General features: G+C 37.6%; 2 protein-coding genes and 1 pseudogene across 2 annotated transcripts; all 3 read right to left on the bottom strand.

Annotated features, from left to right (window-relative positions):
- Nucleotides 1-4,309: 4,309 nt before the first annotated feature.
- LOC125189717 lies at nucleotides 4,310-14,384 on the bottom strand (annotated as a pseudogene).
- Nucleotides 14,385-15,398: 1,014 nt separating this feature from the next.
- On the bottom strand, nucleotides 15,399-20,399 carry LOC125186473. Its single transcript, XM_048082844.1, has 13 exons — nucleotides 20,163-20,399; nucleotides 19,918-20,055; nucleotides 18,956-19,121; nucleotides 18,694-18,796; nucleotides 18,216-18,271; nucleotides 18,038-18,122; nucleotides 17,878-17,940; nucleotides 17,646-17,696; nucleotides 17,271-17,321; nucleotides 17,119-17,202; nucleotides 16,984-17,028; nucleotides 16,829-16,896; nucleotides 15,399-15,592 (listed from the first exon to the last, which is right to left on the bottom strand). The coding sequence occupies exons 1-13, from the start codon at nucleotides 20,314-20,316 to the stop codon at nucleotides 15,574-15,576; spliced, it is 1,083 nt and encodes a 360-aa protein (XP_047938801.1). The 5' UTR covers nucleotides 20,317-20,399; the 3' UTR covers nucleotides 15,399-15,573.
- Nucleotides 20,400-21,055: 656 nt separating this feature from the next.
- Nucleotides 21,056-22,219, bottom strand: LOC125190947. Its single transcript, XM_048088372.1, has 2 exons — nucleotides 21,464-22,219; nucleotides 21,056-21,390 (listed from the first exon to the last, which is right to left on the bottom strand). The coding sequence occupies exons 1-2, from the start codon at nucleotides 22,217-22,219 to the stop codon at nucleotides 21,283-21,285; spliced, it is 864 nt and encodes a 287-aa protein (XP_047944329.1). The 3' UTR covers nucleotides 21,056-21,282.
- Between the last annotated feature and the right edge of the window lie 576 nt (nucleotides 22,220-22,795).

Below are 22,795 nucleotides of genomic sequence, written 5' to 3'. Positions count from 1 at the left end.
TCAGCCTCGGATCACTCATTTTTCTTTAAATCAGATGGGGCAGAGAAATTCTTTGGAATAGTGGTGTATGTGGATGACATTCTTGTTGCTACTACTGATCCAGAGATGACTAATGAGTTCAAAGAATTTCTCACACAACACTTCAAGTTCAAAGACCTTGGTGTTCCAAAATATTTTCTTGGGATTGAGATAGCCAGATGCAAAAAGGGGATCCAAATCTCTCAAAGGAAGTACATCATGGATTTGTTGAAAGATACAGGACTTTTAGGCTGCAAACCTGCATCCACTCCTATGGATCCATTGAAGAAACTGAAACTGGATTGTGGAGCAACCTTGGGAGATCCTTCAAAGTATAGAAGACTAATTGGGAGATTGTTATATCTCTGCATCACCAGACCAGATATAACCTTCGTTGTGCATAAGTTGAGTCAATATGTGTCAAAACCTTGTGATGAACACTGGCAAGCTGCTGAAAGAATCTTGAGATATCTTAAAGGAACTCCAGGACATGGCTTATTCTACTCCAGCAACTCTAAGCCTACTCTAAGTATTTTCTCAGATGCTGATTGGGCTGCATGCCCAGATACAAGGAAATCTATGACTGGATATTGTCTTTTCCTAGGGAATTCTATGATTTCTTGGAAGGCTAAGAAGCAAAACACTATATCCAGATCATCTGCAGAGGCAGAATATAGAGCCATGGCTCAAGCTACATGTGAGGTTGTATGGGTCGTGGCTGTGTTGCAAGACTTTGGAGTAAAAATAGAGAAAGCAGTTCCTCTATATTGTGACAACCAATCTGCCATATACATATGTTCAAATCCAGTCTTTCATGAAAGAACTAAACACATCGAGATAGATTGTCACACAGTTAGGTCCTGTAGATACTCGTACAACATTTCCTATTCATCGATCTGCGCCTGCCTTTATACAGTTAGATACAAAATTATCTATTTTTGAAACAGGAATTAAAGTAGTAGATCTTTTAGCACCTTATCGCCGCGGGGGAAAAATCAGACTATTTGGTTGTGCTTCTACAACATAGGTGCCAACGTGGACAAGGTGAAGCGTGAACCAGAGCTGGTGGAAGATGTGGTGAATGTGGATGTGACCGAACTACGGAAGGAGATGGATGTGGTGAGAGGAGATATGGGGGAAGTCAAGAAGGCGCTACAGAAGATCAAAGAGAGTTTGAATATCCTAGCTGGACGATCAGCTGCCCAGAATGAGAGGATGACCGAGGCTGTCAAGCTTATGCAGAGAATGTCAGTATGGTTGGGAGAGATGTTTCCCCAAATCAATGAGAAACGGCAGCCCGGTCCGGGAAGTTCCTCCCAACAGCAGCTTCCACCCCCCTCCAAGCCTTCGGTAGCCCCGCATGTGTCTCCAGCCTTGACGTTGTCCCTGTGAAGAAACCCCTATCTAGACCCCCTGTTATTACTGAAGAGGAAGCGCCGGCAAAGAAGAAAGTGAAAGTGAACCGCCCCAGCATACCATCCAAGTCTGGCTCCCAAGGGAGCCGGACTCAGAATTGAATCCCCCGTTGACCAAGTAATTTTACATTTCAGTCATTTCATTTTGTTTTCTGTTTTTGTATATCCATGTTATTTGTGCTGAGCATGTTTAACTGTTTTCTAGTGTGTTCTCCCACATAGCCCAATCTTTGGTCTAAGTGTGAGAAGTTTATATGTTCCTTAAGCATGCTTTTCTTGTGATTAGGTGTTCATCTCCCACTTAGCCCAATTCTTGGTCTAAGTGTGAGAAGTTTGTGTATATATTCAGCATGTTTGTTCCTGTTTATGTTTTTGTTTTTTCTCTCCCACTTAGCCCGTTGTTCGGTCTAAGTGTGAGAAGTTTTAAGTGTTTTATTTTGATTGTGTGCACCAACTCCCTCATTTCCCCCCTTCACTAGGATAGCTTGGGAACAAGCTAGAGTGAAGTGGGAGGGGGTGGGAGAGTTAGTGCAATATGTGCTCAGCATGTGAAGGAGTTCTTAGGTCTAGGAGTTCTAGTTTTTTTTTTTTAGGTTATGTGTTTAAGCATGAATTAACAAGGATAATAAGGCAAGATTCCCTTAGGGAGAGTAATTGAAAATAGGATGCACTACAACTTTGAGGCCACTTTCCTTAATAAGCTAAAATCGGTTTGGAGGAGGCAAGAACGATAGAAGGTGTCTTAGCTGACCTAATTGTGAAGTCCCACTATTAATGTGACTTAGAAGCCTTAGCATTGAGTGCTAACATAATAAAAAGGGCTGCTACCTGATGCTTAGGGAGAAGAATCTAGAAAGGAGATATTAAGAAAAGAAAAAAAAAAAGAAAAAAAATTTTCAAACCCGGAGGTATAAGCTGGAAATATTAAAAAAAAAAGAGAGAGAGAGAAAAAAAATTTGGAGGAATAAGCTGGACGAAGTCCAAGAAAGATGAGGTATAAGCTGGACGAAGTCTAGGAGAAAAATTAGGAAAGGAGGATAGAAGGAGAAAATTCTCATAACCCGAAGCATCAGTAGCAAGAACTAACTATGAGCGATTGATCCTAACATCCCTGGTGAGGAATGAGTGATCGAGCGAATCTAACAATTAGCAGGCTAATGGCTATCTGGACGAGCTGACAAACCGATTAGGTGGAAGAAGGGAAGGGGAGGATTTGGAGAGTGTAGACTATTGGATTGACCTTAAACTTGTGGGGACAGCTGCCCAAAAATCTGAACTAATTCATGCCTATGTGTTTTATTAAGTGTTATTGTTTTTCCTTTCTTTCATGTTAGTGTCTAGGTCTAGTAGTTCTCTTTGGTCAGGGAATAACCATGCATTGAAATTTGCCTTATTTCTCTTTTCTTGTCTTTATACTTGAGGACAAGTATGTTTTAAGTGTGAACAGTTTGATAAGGCTAATTTCATGCATTGGTTAAAGGATAAATTATGTGATTTCCTGGGTCTAACAAACCTTTTTGAGCCAGGTGTGTAGAGAAAAATTGTCAACCCCAGCAAGAAGACAGAGATCACCTAGTGGAGGAAGTCGGCAAGAGAAATAAGCTGAGCAAGGAAGAGCACTAGACAAAAGAGCATTGAATCGAAGGGCAAAATGGGCATTGCAAGAACAGTCTAGAAGCTTTATCCATTATAAAAAGGGAGCACGCAATCAACATGAAGGATCACTTTTTCAGCTCCTAGCTTAGTTTTCCGCTTTTTCTCTACACACTCACACACTTAGGGGGAAATCTCAGGGGGGTTCTCGTTTCATCGGAAGTTTGGGTGCAACACCGTCTCTGCGGAGGCGAAGAAACAATTGTCTTTTAATTTTTTTCTGTCTACTTTGGTACTCGTCGAGTCCTCGCTGTTCGAGGCTCGGCTTTGGTGTTGTTTCTATCGTTGGATATTTCGTATTTTGCAATGGATATGTCTGTTTATGTTTCGTTTATCTTATCGTGTTGTTTTGGGTTTGATTTGCTGATTATTGTTGGTTGATCTGAGTTTGGAGTTGGTTTGTAAGAAATTTGTTGTCGATCGGTTGAATCTACGTAGACTAGTGAGGATCGGAGGTGGAAATGATGTTTGGTTGTTGTGGATGGCTTGGATCCGGAGTGGATTAAGCGTCCCGTGGTTGGATCTGCTTGTTTTGTTTCATTCGATTGTTTAAGTTCTGTATTCTCGTTTTACCTCGTCTAGTAGCCGTAGATCTGCTTTAGTTTTAACTGTTCTTCATTTCTATCGGTTTAATTCCATCTACTTTGTTTTGATCTTCGTTCTTGCTCTGTTTTAACTGGTTGTTTCATGATAAATGTTGGAGAAGATGATGTCGCTGTTAGTTAGTCCTTTAGTTAGTTATTTTGAAGCTTTCCAATCGTACTCTACCTTTTCAGAAAATGGTCCCCACATTTAGTTGCTTTCTCAGGTCTAGGTTAATTCAGGAAATTGTTCGTTCGATCTAGTAATTGTCTCGCTCTTTTCGATTAATATGCATGTTTTTGTGTTTCTGCCTAGATCTAACTGTTAGAGTAGAATATTTCAATTTCCAAGTCTAGGAATTAAAGCTCAACCCAAAATTGCGTGGCAGCAGCCAACAAAAAAAAATAGTTCCCGAGTCTTTGAACATGTTTACTTGCGCATTCATCTCTGTGGATTCGATCCCTACTTCCACGTACTAGTTTTCTTAATTAAAGCGGGTTGAGGGTTTTTGAAGAGGGAGTTAAGGTAGTGATTGTGTGCCCAACGACAAATAGCTCAAGGTTCTCTAAGTTTCTAGACCAAGTGTCTAACGGATTTCTTGGACCGAGGATTTTCTTCATTATTTTTAGAACACGCTTTCGCTAACCATCATTAGCTTCTAGCTTCTGTCCCACCCACTCTTCAAAGCCAAATAAACATGTTGACTAGATTAACAACTTATGATTAAATATATTAAAAACAAAATATACTTATTTATCAAAAAACCCCATTCCCGCTAGTGTCTCTCTCAAATTGAAATAATGACATTCCAAAAATTGAACCATAGATCTCTGATCCCTTCGCGTCTCTTCTCTCTCGTCTGGTCGGGAGGAGCACCGCCATCGCCGGCGTGTGGCGGTACGGGTGTCTCCTCCTCTTTCCCCAACTGCCCTCACTCTCACTCTACCTCTCTTTCTCTCTTGACCTCACCGTAGCGCTTCTCGGCCGGCCTAGTCGACACCGCCCTAGTCTTCGGTGAGCGGCAGCGCGCGTTGTCCGTCGTGCTTCAGCCGTGGGTTGCTGCCCGCCGTCAGTCCCCGATTCCTCGCTGATTGTCTCGCCATAGACGCTACTGTTCAAATCTCACTATATAAAACAATAAAGCCCAATTAACCTCACTATTACTTCAGATTCAAACCTACCATAACATATTGTGCTAGGACGAGACTACTAGATGAAACCAATCAAAATTTATCATCATCAAAAAAGTACGAGAAGAGCATTCAAAATTTATCATCATGAAAAAGGTCTGAGAGGCCGTAGGGGAAGGACGCGAGCTCGACGGTGCGGAATTGGGAGCTTTTTAAGGTGGAATTGAGCAAAGATGATGCGAATTGGGAGCTCCTTGTGGAGGAATTGAGCAGAGATGAGGAGATTGTGGGGCATGGGGCGGGAGCCGAATTCCGTCATTTAATTTGACAAATTAAATATATTTAATTTTTTGGTAAGTTTTTCATTAGAAGTTGTTAATCCAGTCAAAAATAAACTAAATCCCGGCCGTTTTCATTTGTTCAGGATACAATAATTCAAAAGATAATATTCTGGACAAAAAGCGTAAAATCTTTATATGTTTATGTTATATTTTTATGATCACATTTGATCAAATTACTCTCCATCTTACAAAGTTTGCACTTATTTCCATTTTTGTCTATCCCACAAAATTTATCACATTTTCCTTTTACCATTTTTTATTATTGACCTCATCATCCACTAACTCATACTCATTCGCATTTTATTACTCCCCGTCTACAAAAAATAGAGCACTTTGTGTATGTAGAATTGGTAAAGTAAGAGAGAGGGAAAAAAGTACTCTCTCCGTCCCGGAGTATTAGACTCACTTCTTTTGGGCACATGATTTAAGGAATTGATATTTAAATAATTAAAGTGGAGAGAGTAAAGTATGAGAGAGGGAAAAAATAGGGGAGAGAAGAGAGAAAAGAGCTGCACAAGCAAAATCTGTAACAGAAAAGTCCTGGTAAACACAAAATGCATAGCCTTTGGAGTTCCCTGTTTCTCTATCTTTAACCAGATCAAAACCCCGAAGTGGTCCAAAGGATTCGAGCAGCTCCCTGATTTGCGACTTCTGTGAAATAATACGGCAACCCACCAACAAATATGCGGTCAGGGCCTTCAAGCCCCCCAGCAGATCCTGGTGTTAACCCAACAGCTGCAAGATTCAGATTGGGATTAGGTTGACTGGGGCCCAGAGTGGCAGCAAGCGAGGGGTTATAGTCACTCGGTCTTCTAACTTTAACTGGGGCACCCTGAATAATAAAGCAGAAATTACTTTCAAAAGCATACTACCAAATGATGCAATTGTCATTTCAGCACAAACAATAACTAACTCAGAATCAAGTAAACTTCAATTTCCACAAGCAGTAAGATCAGTTGCTACCTCAAAAATAATGCCATCTAAAGCCATTGCATTGCTAGCCTCTTCAACTGATCTCATCTCCACAAAAGCAAATTTCTTTTCATGGTTAATGTAAACATTTACCACAGCATCTCCTGAATAATGAAAAGGAACGGTATGAATGATTAATAAACTCTCTCATAGATACATGGATGACCAAAGGATTTATAACAGTGTAGAGATGTTACCTGGACCAGCAGTATTTCCTCCAATTGCTGACATAACATGACTAAAGAACGTTGCCACAGACTGCACAAGGAGAACATGAAAATGAAACGCTTAGCTGATCATACAGAACATTGAAATAAAATACATACAAGCAAGAAAAGAAATAGACAACTCAGGGATTAACAGCAAAGGCCGTGAGAACGACAGGAATTTGTTTAAAAGATTGAAAATATGGCCCTCTAATTTCAAAGAAAACTGTGGATATGATGTATCAACATAACCACTCCATGCACTTGCAAATAACAGCAAGGGAAGAATCATAACATTCATAAACTGGTTGCAAAAGGGTCAGACTAAAATAGAAAATAGACTAAAATAGAAAATATTAGGCATTAAGCCATCTAACTAGTGTCATATCTAGGAACGGATACAATACGAAAACTATGGAGAAATTGAGATAGAACTTAGTATCACCTGTTCATTAGCAGTTGGCGGAAGACCACCAACATAGACCCTGCGAGCATGCCTGGTAGCCTGACAAAACAAAATTTCTTTAAGGACTTCTCATATTTACTTATTCAGAATTAACACAATACATAAAGCAATATAAAGAGACCTGCTGAGTCATTGCCTGCACTGGCATAACAGGGAGGGCTCCAAACTGCAATCAGATTGAAGACACGTCTTTAGAAGTTATATTAAAGAGCTAGTGAGCAACAATGAATGCTAGAGGTAAAAGTAAGACAACCTGTCCTCCTGGCAAAGGTAACATACTGAGGAACATTCCAGGAATTGTGGGGGTGGCTCCAGGAAGCTGACCTGTGAATGCTACATCAAGTTACATCAAAAATAAAAAGGCAGTCTATTCTAAAGTTACAGGTGCCAGAGCTTATATTCGTTAATATATACTTTTCCATGATTATGTTCTGATACAGGCTATCGATTTACAAAAGAACTCTAACATCTATTATAATTCTGTAAAAGCTACCAGACATGCAATCCTGGTTAGAGATGGACAAGACCTGTAATCATTCTTCCTTGTACATAAAAGCTACAGAAGTCGGCTCACGCCCATTGTCAGCACAGTGGGGCTAGTGGCCCAACATTGCCTTCTTAGAACATTACATAGCACATACAAAACAAACAAACAAACACAAACACACCAAGCAAACAATTAAATAACAACAAAGTGAACTGTCAATTTTAGGGACTACTGCTCCAAATTGAGATGTGCAATTGAAGGACCGAGTACGCTTACCAAAATGAAACCATTTTTTTGGTACGACCATTCCACACTAAATCACAAAAAAGAAAATAAAATAGTTATCATCAATAAAATTGTAGAATAAGTGTTTGGCTGTACCTGCTACAGCAGCAGCAGTATTTGGAAGCAAGGTAGCAGGAGCCATGTCAAAACCACTCATCCTTTTGCTGTAGAGTACAATATTAATGCCAGAGACAAGCAAAACATGTGGGAGCAATAGTTCGATTTAGACCAATAACATAACTTTTATGAGTAATTGAACCCAAATTAATTAATTCAGGCATTATAGAAGGGCAGCAGGTATAACGTAGAAGCAGAGTTCATATTAGTAAAAAACAATTCTGGTGGAGCTGCCTTATCTAGAAAGAGTTAAGAAACACAAACATAGTCCCTTTAAAAATCTCCCCAAATACTGCTCGGAAGAATAACTAATTTCAAACAATATATAAACCAGTAGCATGTCAGGTCAATGACATACTCTAAATAACGAATATAGGCTACTGAGAGTTCTAAATGAGTATAACGCAATCATAACATATCCATGCAACAACGACATTTAAGCCAGCTATGTGTAACTAAAGCCTCCAGCCTTGTCTGCTAATACTATGATTGTTTTCATTTTTCTCCAAAGACATAAAATAGTAAAATCAGAGTAATTTAACACTCCCTCCGTCCCACCCTAAGTGACACATTTTCCTTTTTGGGAGTCCCACCCTAAATGACACATTTCTTAAAATAGAAACACCATTCTCTCTACTGTTTTTCACTCTAACTTTATCATCACTCCACTTAACTCACAAAATAACACTACATAAAATCCCGTGCCAAAAAGGAAATGTTCCACTTAGGGTGGGACGGAGGGAGTAGTACTTTTCTTTTCTCAATGTAAAGTTCGAAATTAAGAAATACTAGCATTCTGCAAATTTGATGGATTTCCTTTTGCAAATTGAAGCACTGAGTAGAGAGGCACTTTCAGATCTGAAAGTCCCAAAAGATAAAGAACAAGAGAAGAGCAGCATCACAAATTACCTTTTAGAACGTGAACGGGACTGCGATCTTGATCTGTGCTCAGATTTAGCCCTTGAACGAGACCTGGATCTGTGTCGGGGCCTTTCTTCCCTATCTTTATCATAATCTTTCCGTCTGAGTTTAGAATATTTTACTTTAAGTCCTTACCAGTAACTAATAAATGACCACTGTTGGTAGAAAGATATAGAAAGTTGCACTTTTCTCACCTGTCATAGTCTCTGCTTCGGTAGTAGTCATCCTCATCACCCCTATCTCTGGTCCTCTCCCTTCTCTCACTTCGATCTCTGTGGCGATCTCGGTGATGTCGATCTCGATCCCGTTCCCTTTCCCCGTCTCTGTCTCTACCCCTCTCCCTTTCCCGATCCCTATTCCTCTCTTTGTCCCTGTCTCTATCTTTGTCTCTACTACCTCTTTCCCTCTCCCTGTCTCTGCTTTTAGACTCCCTTTCCCTATCTCTTGCATGTTCACGAGATTCATGCTGCAAAAAGTGAAGTTTAATATATGTAACATTAGGCAACATATAAAAAACAGACAAACTGAGAAATTCACTCTCCAACTGATCTTTCCAATGAATAAAAAGAAACAGCACAACAAGATGTAACAAATTTTTTTTGTAACTTTCCATATGTGACATGGAAATAGATGGATGCAGCCTTGCAGGCATTACATCTCTTCTAGTGGAATCAAAGGATGCTTAACAACTAACCTTCCCTACACCTGGTGCATTTTCTACATCAGGAACTGGGCGTGGGACAATCAAATTCACCAATGTACCTGCAAATTTTTTATACAAAATTCAGAACCATCATTTTAATAACTAAATAATGTACTATATCAGCAGCATTCGGTATTACAAAGTAGGGTGTACGTGTGTGTAGAATGTTCCGTGTAGCAGAGTAAGGAGTTGCAAAAAAATGTAGAAGGCGAGCACAGCCCACAAAAACATAATTAAAGACTGAGAAAATAGAGAAAAGGTAAATTTAGAAGCAGAGGAGCTAAGATTACTAACCAAACTTCCCACATTCAGTTCTCATGTCTTCGAGTATATCTTCATAATCATCGTCATTCATGAGCTCATCGGGGGAAACCACATTTGTTAAGCAAACAACCTTTGTAACCGGTTCAATATTAGGTGCTAACATGAGTCTCTGCAAAAGAAATGGCATTAATTTCAAGTTTAAACAACTGCACCAGTCAGACTCACATTTGATATCAACGGCCTTGAGGATCATGATAAGAACACAAGGATATCAGAGATCATGAGTATCATTACCTGTAATGCAATTTGTTGTTGCGCATGTAATAGCACGCTCTCCTGCTCAGGTTTAGGCTGTGTTGTACCTTGATTAGCACGCCTAACAGTGAGCGTTTTACTACCCATCTTTATCCCATCAAGAGCTGCACAAGCAAAATCTGTAACAGAAAAGTCCTGGTAAACACAAAATGCATAGCCTTTGGAGTTCCCTGTTTCTCTATCTTTAACCAGATCAAAACCCCGAAGTGGTCCAAAGGATTCGAGCAGCTCCCTGAGGTGCGATTCTGTGAAATAATACGGCAACCCACCAACAAATATGCGGTCAGGGCCATCAAGCCCCCCAGCAGATCCTGGTGTTAACCCAACAGCTGCAAGATTCAGATTGGGATTAGGTTGACTGGGGCCCAGAGTGACAGCAAGCGAAGGGTTATAGTCACTCGGTCTTCTAACTTTAACTGGGGCACCCTGAATAATAAAGAAGAAATTACTTTCAAAAGCATACTACCAAATAATGCAATTGTCAATTCAGAACAAAAGCAAATTTCTTTTCAGGGTGATTGTAAACATTCACAACAGCATCTCCTGAATGACCAAAATGAACAGTATGAATTATTACATAAAATCCCTCACAGATATATGGATAGCCAGAGAATTTATAACAGTGTTGGGATGATACCTGGACCAGCAGTATTTCCTCCAATTGCTGACATAACATGACTAAAGAACGTTGCCACAGACTGCACAAGGAGAACATGAAAATGAAATGCTTAGCTGATCATACAGAACATTGAAATAAAATACCTATGAGCAAGAAAAGAAATAGACAAATCAGGGATTAACAGCAAAGGCCGTGAGAACGACAGGAATTTGTTTAAAAGATTGAAAATGTGGCCCTCAAATTCTATATAAAACTAAGGATGTGATGTAACAACAGAATCGCTCCATTCACATACAAATAACATTTATAAAATGGTTGCAAAAGAGTCAGACTTAACAACAAAAATAATGACATTATGGCATCTATGGTGCCAAATCTAGCAATGAATATACTCATATGCCCAGCTATAATACAAAAAATTTCGAGATTGAACGTACTATCACCTGTTCATTAGCAGTTGGTGGAAGTCCACCAACATAGACCTATCGAGCAAGTCTGGTAGTCTGGCGAAACAAATTTCTTTAAGAATTTCTCATAATACATGATTTAACACATATACATAGAGTAACATGAAGAGACCTGCTGAGTCATTGTCTGAACAGGCATAACAGGGCTAGCTCCAAACTGCAATCAGATTTATGATACAGTTTCAGTAGCTATATTAAAGAGCTACAATAGTCAATAAATGCCATAGGTAAAACTCAAACAACCTGTCCGCCTGGCAAAGGTATCATATAAGGGAGCAATCCTTGAATTGTGGGAGCGGCTCCTGGAAACTGACCTGTAAATGCTATACCAAGTTACAACCAACTTAAAAAGGTAGTCCATCTTATTCTTCAGTTACAGGTGACAGAGTTGATATTAGTTAATATATTTTCTCCATGATCAATTTATCATATTTTAATTTAGGTTATAGATTACAATAGAACTCTAACATCTACTGGAAATTCTGTAAAAGCTACCAAACATGCAATCCTGGTTAGAGATGGACAAGACCTGTATTCATTCTTCCTTGTACATAAAAGCTACAGAAGTCGGCTCACGCCCATTGTTAGCACAGTGTGGCTAATGGCCCAACATTGCCTTCTTAGAACATAACATAGCATTTAGCACATACAAAACAAACAAACAAACAAGAAACCAAAAATCTCTCAGTTTCCATTACCAAGCAAATAATTAAACAAATAACTGAAATGTCAAATTTAGGGACTACTCCTCCAAAATGTGATGTGCAATTGAAGGACTGAGCACGCTTACCAAAAATGAAACCATTTTTTTCGATACGACCATTCCACACTATAACACAGAAAAGAGAATATAATGGTTATCATATCAAGCAAACTGTAGATCAAGTGTTTGGCTGTACCTGCAACAGCAAAAGCTGTATTTGGAAGCAATGCAGCAGGAGAAGCCATGTCGAAAGCACTCATCCTTTTGCTGTAGAGTACAACATTAATGCCAGAGACAACAAAATATGATGCGGTTATAATTGAATTTATACCACATAATATAAATTGCATGAGTGATTGAACCACAAATTAAGTAATTCTGTATTACAGAAGGGCAGAAAAAATAATGTAGAAGCAGGGGAACTACCTTATCTAGAAAGTAGAAAGAGTTAAGAAACACAGACATCAATCACCCCAATTACTTGATAATTCTCCCAAAATACAGCTCAAAAGATTAACTAATTTCAAACAATATTATAAACCAGTAACATGTCTGGTCAAAGAAATACTGAGTATGATGCAATCATTGCATATCCATCCCACGCAGCAAGTTAAGCCAGTTATGTGTAACTAAAGCCTCCAGGCTTGTCAGCCGATGTGATGATTGTTTTCGTTTGTTACCAAAAAAAAGTAGTGTGGTCAACGTTATCTGTTGAATAGGTAAACCTATTATGTTTACTTTAAAATTTTGACAGTACGCATCAACCACAATACATGAGTATAAGAAAATCAATATATACCATTTTTTTGCCTCCACCAGCAGAAGATAAAATAGTAGAATCAGAGTTATTTAATCAGAATTCGATACCTAATATTTTTCTTTTTACCCTGTACCCTCAAGAGCTCAGTATAAACTTTGAAATTAAGAAATAAGAAATACCCCCCCCCCCCCATTTCACTACCAACAGTTTCGGTAGCGGACTGCACGGATTTCAATACAAAATTGGTAAAATAGGAGAGAGCTACAGAGAAAAAATGGTTGGAGTATTTTTTGTGGACGGACCAAAATGGAAAAAATAGGACGGTTGGTTGTGGAGGGAGGGAGTAGAATTATGGAATATTGATGAGTTTCCTTTGCAAATTGGACCACCACATTGACAAGGCTTTCCAATTGGACAGTCGAAAAAAACAAGAGAAAAGTACATCACAAACTACCTTTTTGAATGTGAACAGGATCGCAACCTTGATCTGTGCTCAGATTTAGCCTTTGAACGAGACCTAGATCCGTGTCGGTGCCTTTCCTCCCTATCTTTATCATAATCTTTCCGGCTGAAATCAGAATATTTATTATTTTAAGTCCTTAACAGTAATAATAAATGACCATTTCTGGTAGAGAAGATACAAAAAGTTGCACTTTTCTCACCTGCCATAGTCTCGGTTTCGGTAGTAGTCAACATAATCATCCCTATATCTGGTCCTCTCCCTTCTCTCACTTCGGTCTCTGTGGTGATCTCGGTGATGTCGATCACGATCCTTATCCCGTTCCCTTTCCCTGTATTTATCCCTTTCCCTATCTCGCTCTCTGTTCCTCTCCCTTTCTCGATCCCTGTCTCTATCTTTGTCTCTACCTCTTTCCCTCTCCCTGTCTCTGTTTCGAGACTCTCTCTCCCTATCTCTTGCATGTTCACGATATTTATGCTGCAAAAAGTGAAGTTTGATAAATGTAACATTAGACAACACACATAAAACAAAACAAACTGAGAAGTGCGCTGTCCAACTGATCTTTCTGATGAATATAAAGTTGGGAATTAGCATAACCAGAACACAGAACAATTTGTGAAAAATTACGATGGAGTTTGATATTTTCTCATTTTAAAATTTCTTTTCTCTCCACTGCTGCAATGAAACAAAATAATCTAAGCATTCTCCAGACAAGCATGACTATTGCTAATAGCTACACCTAGCGCCAAAAATGGCCTAAATGTAAGTATAGGCTAATCTGGCCAAAAAACGGTGGTTCGTTTACGGTTCAAACCGAAACAATCTAATTCTTTCCCAGGCCTGTTATGGTTCACATTTCCTCCGAACCAGAAGCAGAAGCAGAAGCAGCGGTTCCGGGTGAGTGAGCATTGCTACTTGCAGCATGAAATAACAATTAAAACAGAAAGGAGATGGACTGACGACAAAATAAGCTAATAATCTCTCAAAATTGATGACCTTGGATCCAAAACTTGAAGAACCTTTGTGAGCTTTCTCCTGCATGGATGCTACTTTGGGTGATTCTGTATGAGATGGAGCCGCGCGAGTTGCCATCTGGGTTAAGAGAATACTACTCCTTAGCTGCAGCAAGAAAATCTTGTACCACAAATTAGGGTTTGAGAAAAGTGATAAGGGTTTCCTAGAATCCAAGAACGTCAAGCTACCGTCGATTGTCCAATAGACCGCCAAGAGTTACTGGCTACTTATACAATAGACATTTACACTTTACAATGAAAAAATCAAACATTGTGACATCAAAATTTCATAAATTTGGTTATTCTAACTTTTAAAACCATAAATTAGATTTCAAGAAAAATGAGCAAGCTTGCAGATAGAGGGAAAAAGAAGAAGATACAAGATCGGTGAACAAAAACTGACCTGATGGACAAAGAAAGTTAGGGCTATGCTGCTGCGTTAAGGCAGAAAAGAAGACAGCGAGTACAATTCGACGGAGTCGACGAGCTGGAAATGTAGAGACGGGTTTTACAGAAATTTGCGTTTGCGTTTACTAACTCCTTTTTTATTGCGTCCATATTTTTTTGCCGCGATTCGAATCCATAACAGACTAACAGTATTAATTAATTCATTTTTTATCCAGTCAATACCTAACTAAATAATTAAACATAATTAACTATAACTTTCTTCAAATTTATAAATCAATTTTTGAGCCGCGACATCAAAATCCGCCCTCACATTCATAAACCAAAAATGCGAATATATGATTTAGGCTTCTAAAATGGGAGCCTTTCTTTTTTATTTCCGGATTTGGTAATCTCGAGTTTGGGAAACTAGGCTTTAATTCCAAGTATCTCAAACTCAACTTTAACGTTTACCTTTAAAGAATATTTGAGCATCAGAAATATGTTGTTAATTTTGCGCCAGTGATCAAGGAGGTTGCCTGTCATTCACAAGATTGCGCGATTCTCCGCCATACTTTTTCCATTAATTGTTTTACTCTATTTTAATTTGAAATTAATCATGCAATTAATTTCATATAAATAGAACAATACCTTAAACTTAAAATAAAAGAATTTGTAAATTATGAACAAAATTGCAATATGATGTTATTTTCTTGAGTGAGTAGTAGAAAAATAACAAACTTTGATTTATATAATTAATGTAAAACTAAAACAGTACGGAGTACAAAGTATTTAAGAAGACAAGAAATAAGAATCTAATTATACGAAAAATTACATTCAACCCAAAATAAATTATATTTTTAAAACGTGATTGAATTTGGAATTGATGGAACTTTTTGACTGAAAATGTGATTTTCGAAATGTTGGATACTCAGAATACATACAAATGGCATTTTCTGGTTACTATTTTTACACTTCACTCTAGTATATTTTATATTCATTACAAACACTATAACATAAAAACAAGTGCCTACATTCAAGGAACATGGTGACATTTTTTCTGTTGTTCTTGTTAATTCGTTTTTAATCTTATAAAAAAAGTAAAGATCACGGTAACGCTCTAGTGAGTTGGTTACTGATAGAAAACATGAGTTCTATTTGACTGTATATTACATTTACTTCTGATTTTATCAGAAACAAATATCATGCCAAAAAAAGTTGGAGTAAATTTTTTTTATGGAATTTAGTATAGCCACCCACCAGCATTGGTAGTAAAATCCTCTTGTGTAATTTCAGCGAATATCCAAGCTTCTGCAAAGAGTTCAGCGCTGAAGTCAGGATTTCAAAGAAAATAATGAACAAAAGTTACAGGTAGCTCTAGTTTAAATCAGCCATACAGTAACATTTTTATTTAACATAAATCATTTTAAAAATTAGTAGTATAACACTAGTATTATATTTTTAGTTATATTAAGCGTAACGCCTATGTCAATTAATCGTAAACATTCAAACGAGTCTACAAATGACACTTAATTTGAAAGACCAAGTGTTGGCTAATAAATAAAACTTAAACTAAACTACTCTTATTATATTTGTATTGAATGATGAAACATTAACTCTTTCGAAGAACAATAAATTTATATCGTTGTAACCCCAAGTTGCTGATTGTTAAGGAAACCATCCCCAAGGAAAGCTAATTAAAGTAAGCAATCTCTAAATTTTGAGTTGTTGAATGGAACTATTTGATTATAAATTCTATAATTAAATTCCAATTTTTTTTTTTATATTTCTATTCAAGTTAGGGCATAACTAACTTGAAGATCTAGGATTAAATGGTCAATAACATTCAACTTTTAAAAAAATTGTAACATAACATTGACTTAAATATCGAGTGAAGTCTGAATTTCCACTTTTGTCCAAACACCAAGTCAATTAAATGTGCAAAATAATTACAAATATGATCCCGATCAAATTAAAAGTAAAGACCGAAATAAATTAATAATGATAACAGAGAAGCTTTGTCAATCAATTAGAATACAACTGTAACAAAATACAAAAACAAAAAGAAAAAGAAAAGAAAAAGAAAATGCGTCTGTTATACTTAGATACCAATAAGGGGTAACGGGTTTTGAATATAATCTTTAATATTGGAGATTTAGAGGGCATGAAATTCGAAATAGTTCATTACAAATCACATTTATTTATCTCAACTTATGGCCTGAATTTTGGTCTGTTTTACAAAAATACTGTGATCTTCAAGATATCCAAAACAAGTGCTATATTTTTTCAAAAGATAAGCTAAATAACACAGTTTTTAAAATTTAGCTAGCGGTAGTCCTGCATGTAAATGTTGTACCATATCCAATTTTAAAATTAGATTTGCATGGGGAACCTGAGCGTGCCAAACGATAGATACAGTGGAAAATCGACATTCGGTAATATTTTTGGAGAAAATTATATTGAGAAGTCAGGCTTTTGTATATTTTGAAGGTGATCATATTTTTACAAAAAGGCAACACAATTTAGTTTATTAAGACAAACAGTTACCTAGTGATGTTGGGTTGATGAGGCATTGCACGAGCTCCACAATGCTGATTAGGTCTCTGCTGACATGTCTGCATTTTTTTTTAATCTCTGATGATCAACATATCGTAAATTATATCATCACATAAAGCTTATAAGATGCTATAGCTAGATCTTACCCACAACTCTGGCTGAACAGAACCATGGCTACTTCGACTCGTACCCTGTATTTAAAGCCCAAACATATTATTACATCGTAGTACAACATTATCATATCGTGTTTACGCAGTTTTTAGACTTGTCTTGGAGCTCACCGAGAATGTGGGACTTGTCTTGGAGCTGGCCCAGGACGAACTTTCTGACTGACACGTTCTCTTCGACTTTGGTCCCAGAGAGAGCTGGAAAGGTAAGGGATGAGCGAGAGAGAGAGAGAGGTAATATGATACATCGGCAACAAATATTCTACCTTGTTGAACTCCTCTGGGAGAGGACTTTCCTGGAGTTTTGATGTGTTTTCCTGCAAAACATTGAAGCCTATTATTATTGAATACAAGTAAATATGGCTATGATATGATGGCTCATATTTTACTGTTAATTTGTCCCCTCGTAGAGTAAATGTCAAGAGTAGAAACTTGAACATGCCACATTCTAAATTCTTAATCACTTTCATGTTGGTAAGTACTGTTTCTTAATTGTACTACTACTATATTTGTATGTTGTAATGGTAAATTTGATTGTTTAGATTGGATGCTGATCTCAATGTAAAATTTGTTTGAAACTCATCAATTAACTCAAGAGACAGAGACTTCTTTGATTTTGAGGTATCAATGATATGACTTACCTTAGCTGATGAATGGTGATTGGCCCTCTCCCTAGTTTTGAAGTTAAATTCCTGGAATTGACGACATAAAAGCAAACTCAGATGCCAAAACGCAATAGATCAAACACCATATTGAATTACCGAGGGAATTTCTTTTGTTTTTCTTTCTTCTTGCTAGAAATCATAATCTACTTGGGGAACATGCAAAACTACAATTAAAAATAAGTTAATGCAGCAGGAAAGCATAAGTTACTTGAAACTCTGTAAGTGGTGTCTTGCTCTTTCTTATAGGGGGTAACGAATGAGACTGCAAAATCTACAGAAAGGGAAACGGATGATAATAAGTTTTTTTCCGTAAACACAATGAAAGCCAAAAAAGAATTAGAGAACTCTGGTTTACGGAAAATACTAACTTTTCTGTGTGAATGATTTTGAGCTTTAAAAGGACCCTTGCTTTCCTGGCTTTCGGTTGTGCTTGATACAGAACTGTTCTTGGACCTGAGATCCATGAGCACAGGAAACTTCATTAACACATTGGAAGTCTACATTGATGAGATGTACAAAAACTTTCTGAGAAAAAGTTGCATATACCTTTGACTTTGTGATCTGAGCAGTGTTCCCCGCTGCGGTTCTCTTGGAACATTAACCTTTGCATCAAAAAGAAGTGCGACATAAAACAGCATCAGAGTTAGTATCCAGCTAACAAAATTCTATATGCAACAACACCTTCTTTGATGATTTATGAGACAATGATAACTTGTGCTTTAAATAGGACCCCAACATAACACATTATTCACATACCAATCCCCACCCACCTCTTTAAATCAGAATAGCATAGTAACTAGTAAGTGACATAATTAGTCATAGTAGAAATTGACAAAACATGAATTTTTTTTTCCAAATAATGGAACCATCTCTTTGTCATTCGAGGTACAAACTCTTATTTTATCCAACGACTTTGGCTCTTCAAATAATGGGATATCATTGTTATGTTCATATTACGCATACAAAAGGGTCGGCTCACTTAAAAAATTTAAGCCTCTGTAACATATAATGTATGAATTATTACGTTGTTGAAGAACCCAGTCTCAAGCTTTTGTCGCTTCGTTGCATGATTTTGATATCCAATGAAATTTATTTTCTCGTCCTGCATGATCCCCATTCTCTGTAACCTGTTATATGAGAGACAAGAAAACACACATAATCAAAACGAGAACTTTAGTACTTCAGTATAAAGATTCAACTACATGGAACAATAACTTTTGGCAGTGGGAGAGCAAGAATGACACAAACAAAATTGTCTATTCCAATTCTTAGAATGAAAGTTAAACCTTGTGAAATGGTTGCTGGATTGTTGCTTGTCATGCAGTACTGCATTTTTCTTTGCCAAATGGCTAGCTGTAGGTTCCATAAAGTTTGCACTCCGCGTTTGAGATAAATTATGAGAAGCCTTGGGTTTCGGCTTTGCTGCATCCTCAACCGCAAGATGGCCTTTTACTGAAGAGAAACATAGAATACAAGAGATCAATACATGTGAAAAAGAAACAATTACACATACCGAAAGAAGCTGACAGAAACTAGTGAACGTAAAAAGAACATATTGGTAACAACTAATTAAACCGAGCACAAAATTCTGCATTAGATGACATTCCCACAGTGTTCACAAAAAAAGCGGGATTCTGATCTTAAACCCAAATGAAAGCTAGTGTAACTGACATCATACATCCAACTTTTGCTCCTTTAGGGAAGCAATTCACTAGGAGGAGTTAATAATCCATGACTTGATTTTGAAGGAAAATCAGGCATAACAAATGGGTTGAACCGATAGGAAACTTGGAAAGAGATAATTCTTTTAGTCCATATGGATCACAAATACCATGAGCTTAATATCCAGTTTGCCAAAGTTTGAACAGATGCTTGTGATATTGCGAATAAACATGACAATGAGATAGTAGTACAAGATTTGAGAACAAACTTCTTTCAGGAAATTGCTTCCCTAAACGAGCACAAGTTTTCCTATTGAATTATAAGTCTGCAATAAGTATCAGACTAATATAAAGTGAAAAATGACCCAGAAAGTCATATAGTATGCTTTAGAGACCAAATTAAGAAATAATGTTAGTTTTCGTATGACTGAAAAATGAACCAAGAACAATCAAGAGCACACCACATAGTTACAAGAATGCTCAAATCTAATTTTCATCATTGCAATCATGGTAAAACTAAATCAATTGATGATGAGCAGCAATAGCAAAACATACATTGAGAGAAATGGAGAGCCCTCCTATTTTACCTTTGGCATTCTTTTTAGAAGGGGGAAGCCCATGCCTGCTATCAGTATCCGAACTGCTGCATACTTTTTTGGGTTTTGATGACTTACAGGAGCTGGGCACAGACAGTATTTTGCCTATATTCAATTCCACGATAAAAGCTGGAAATAACAAAAATTCCACAAGTGAATAGACAATCAAAATGATCGAGATCAATTGAATCGGCAATCTCACAAAAATAAAAGTCGGAGAAGGGATAGAAACTGACGAGAATTGGGATAATCTCCAGAAATTTGGAACCAGCGCTCAACCTCCTGAATCTCAGAATCAACCTCGGTCCTAGTGAAATCGAAGAACTGAGAGGCGTCGAACTCGTACTCATGGTCAATCTCGACGCTACAGTCATCAACAGAATCCTCCATTTGTGACAAAAATAAAAAATAAAAAAGGCGCCTATTGTTCCATGGTGGGTGTTGGTAGAGGAAATCGCTGAGTCCTGCTTCTCAGAGATTTCGAGGAGGGTTGAGAGGAGGAGAGAATGAATTTGTTTGAAAATGATTGAGCTGTTTTGATGACAATGCGATCTTCCCGTGCTCATTCGAAAACAAGAGGACCAAAATATTGCTGCTATTTCTTTTACAAATTTAGCGCCCAATTTAAATTTGTGGGGCCTTTTTCGGAATATCCCCCTAACCATCTTTATCTTATTCTCTATTCGTATAAAGCAGCCAAAATATTGCTCCCTCCGTCCCTCTTTAGTAGTCCCATTGACTTTTCTGTCCTCTTTTTATAAATATGATAAAAAATAGTTAAAGTGGAGAAATAGTAAAGTAAGAGAGACAATAATGTAGATAAGACTCTTCTCTATTTATTTTCTCTCTTAATTTACCATTTCTCCTCTTTAACTATTTTTTATCATTTTTACAAAAAGATGGCAGAAAAGTCAATGGGACTACTAAAGCGGGACGGAGGGAGTATTTGTTATTTTACGCTCATATACTAATATTAATCCAAACACAACAAACAATGAATCTTTTAATATACGAGTACTTCCCAAATTCATCACAATTCAATTTTTCTGAAACATGGAAGTTTTATTTGACCGTAATTACAAGTTTCCTTTTAGTCTCCGCAGTCAGTGTTTTAGTGAAAGACACGGTAATTAAACTTGAATATTTTACATTCTCACAATCATTCATTTTCACAAATTATAAATGGAACTCAATTTAATTTTAGAAAATAGGGGACAGTGCAAACATGATACTCTGTTGGGAACAAGCTGAATCCTAATACATTAGAAAATGGGAACATTTCCTTTGGTGAAACATCATAATAATACAAGCATGAACATTACATGCTGAATTTAATTTTGGAGTGAAGGGGATATTTCACATCAATTTAAGCTGCAGCTGCCTCTTCCACTTGAGTGGCAACCGATTGATTCCGTTTCCAGACTGAAAGATGCAGCAACCAAAGGCATTCCCCCTCATAAAGTCCTGTCATCAGTAAAACAATCTTTAGTTGCTGCAGCCGAGAGGTAATTCTGTTTTAAAGCAAGAATATGGTTACCATGGATTGCTGCTTATGCATTTTGTTGACTTTCCTTTGGCAGCTCTGTCGTCGGCTCATCATAATCAACTCTCCAAGGGTCAGCAGCGGCCTTCTGGCTTGACCGCAGTTGCTGCCACGCTGATACTCTATAGCTTCTACATCGTTCCCTCGAGAAGGAGCCTTTGAATTCGACACCAGCAGAGGGAAGAGCCACTCCAAGAAGGAAGCTCCTACCAAGCTCGCGCTGCCAGTAGCGTAGCTGCAGGTGCTGTCAGTTTCAGAAGCTGGCGAACCAGGACTCTGCACAAGTCTGCTGCTATCTGTGGTCACCAGTGCAAGACAAGTTTGCTGCACAGGAACAGCGCTTGCGATTGCTGTGCTTGATATTAGGCCATTGGCTAGGAGGGACTTGGCCGAGCAGAAGGAGTCATCAGTGCCCACACTGCACGTGTCGAGCTCCGTCTCTGATGATTCATCGCCTTCACTGTCACCTTGATCATCATTATGTATGGAGCTAGCATGCCAGTTTCCATATTTAATGGCCAATAGTTGTGGAGGTTGAGTGAAGGATGGGAGTGGCGTCCCAGGCTTCTCTTCCCATCCGAAGGGGACGGATACGACCAACTTGGGAGGTGGCGCAGGAGGCTCGACCGGTCGGCTGAAAGGCTTCCAGTCTTTCTTGGGCATCCCAGGTTTTTCTTCCCATATGAATGGAACAGAAATGAGCTGCCTCTCTCTCTTCCTCTCGCTTTTGGAAGGGTTTGGTTCTGCCATTTGCATTAATGGATTTTGTGAATTTTACATTGAATCGGAGACTCTTATATAGAGCTGCTACTGTTAGAATTAGTGGAGTAGTAGTTTCTCAACTAATTCATTGGACTCTGCTAATTAACAGAACCATTTTGTTTAGAAAAATTAGGCTTACCTACTGCCCCATTTGAATAAAGAATTTGACTTGATTTAAAGTGGAGTTTTGCCAGTTTGTTTAAGGTAGTGCTCTTATCTTTGACTTCTTTCCCAAATAAGTTGATATGTGATAAGATTGGGTGGAGTCTCAACTGTATTTGGATTATCACAACTGCCTGCTTAATTTATTTTTTCGCAATATATATTATTCAAATCGTCTGTGGAGTCTAGAGAGAATTAAAAGAAGGTTCAAAAATTAAAGGAAACGATTTTTTTTTCATGAACTTTGTCAAATTATTAGGTCTATAAATTTTAAAAATATTATTTGAGGTCTGTCAATTATAAGTTAATCAATCGATTAGTATATTTAATTTTTAATTTATTTATATCAATTGACCGTTAGATCTCAATATAGTTTTGTTTTTTTTATTTTTAATTTATTTA

The sequence above is a fragment of the Salvia hispanica genome, chromosome 5 (assembly GCF_023119035.1).
Source record: "Salvia hispanica cultivar TCC Black 2014 chromosome 5, UniMelb_Shisp_WGS_1.0, whole genome shotgun sequence".
Classification (NCBI taxonomy): Eukaryota; Viridiplantae; Streptophyta; class Magnoliopsida; order Lamiales; family Lamiaceae; genus Salvia; species Salvia hispanica.
Note: the sequence above shows the minus strand (reverse complement) of the source record. Positions and strands in the feature narration are given on the sequence as shown.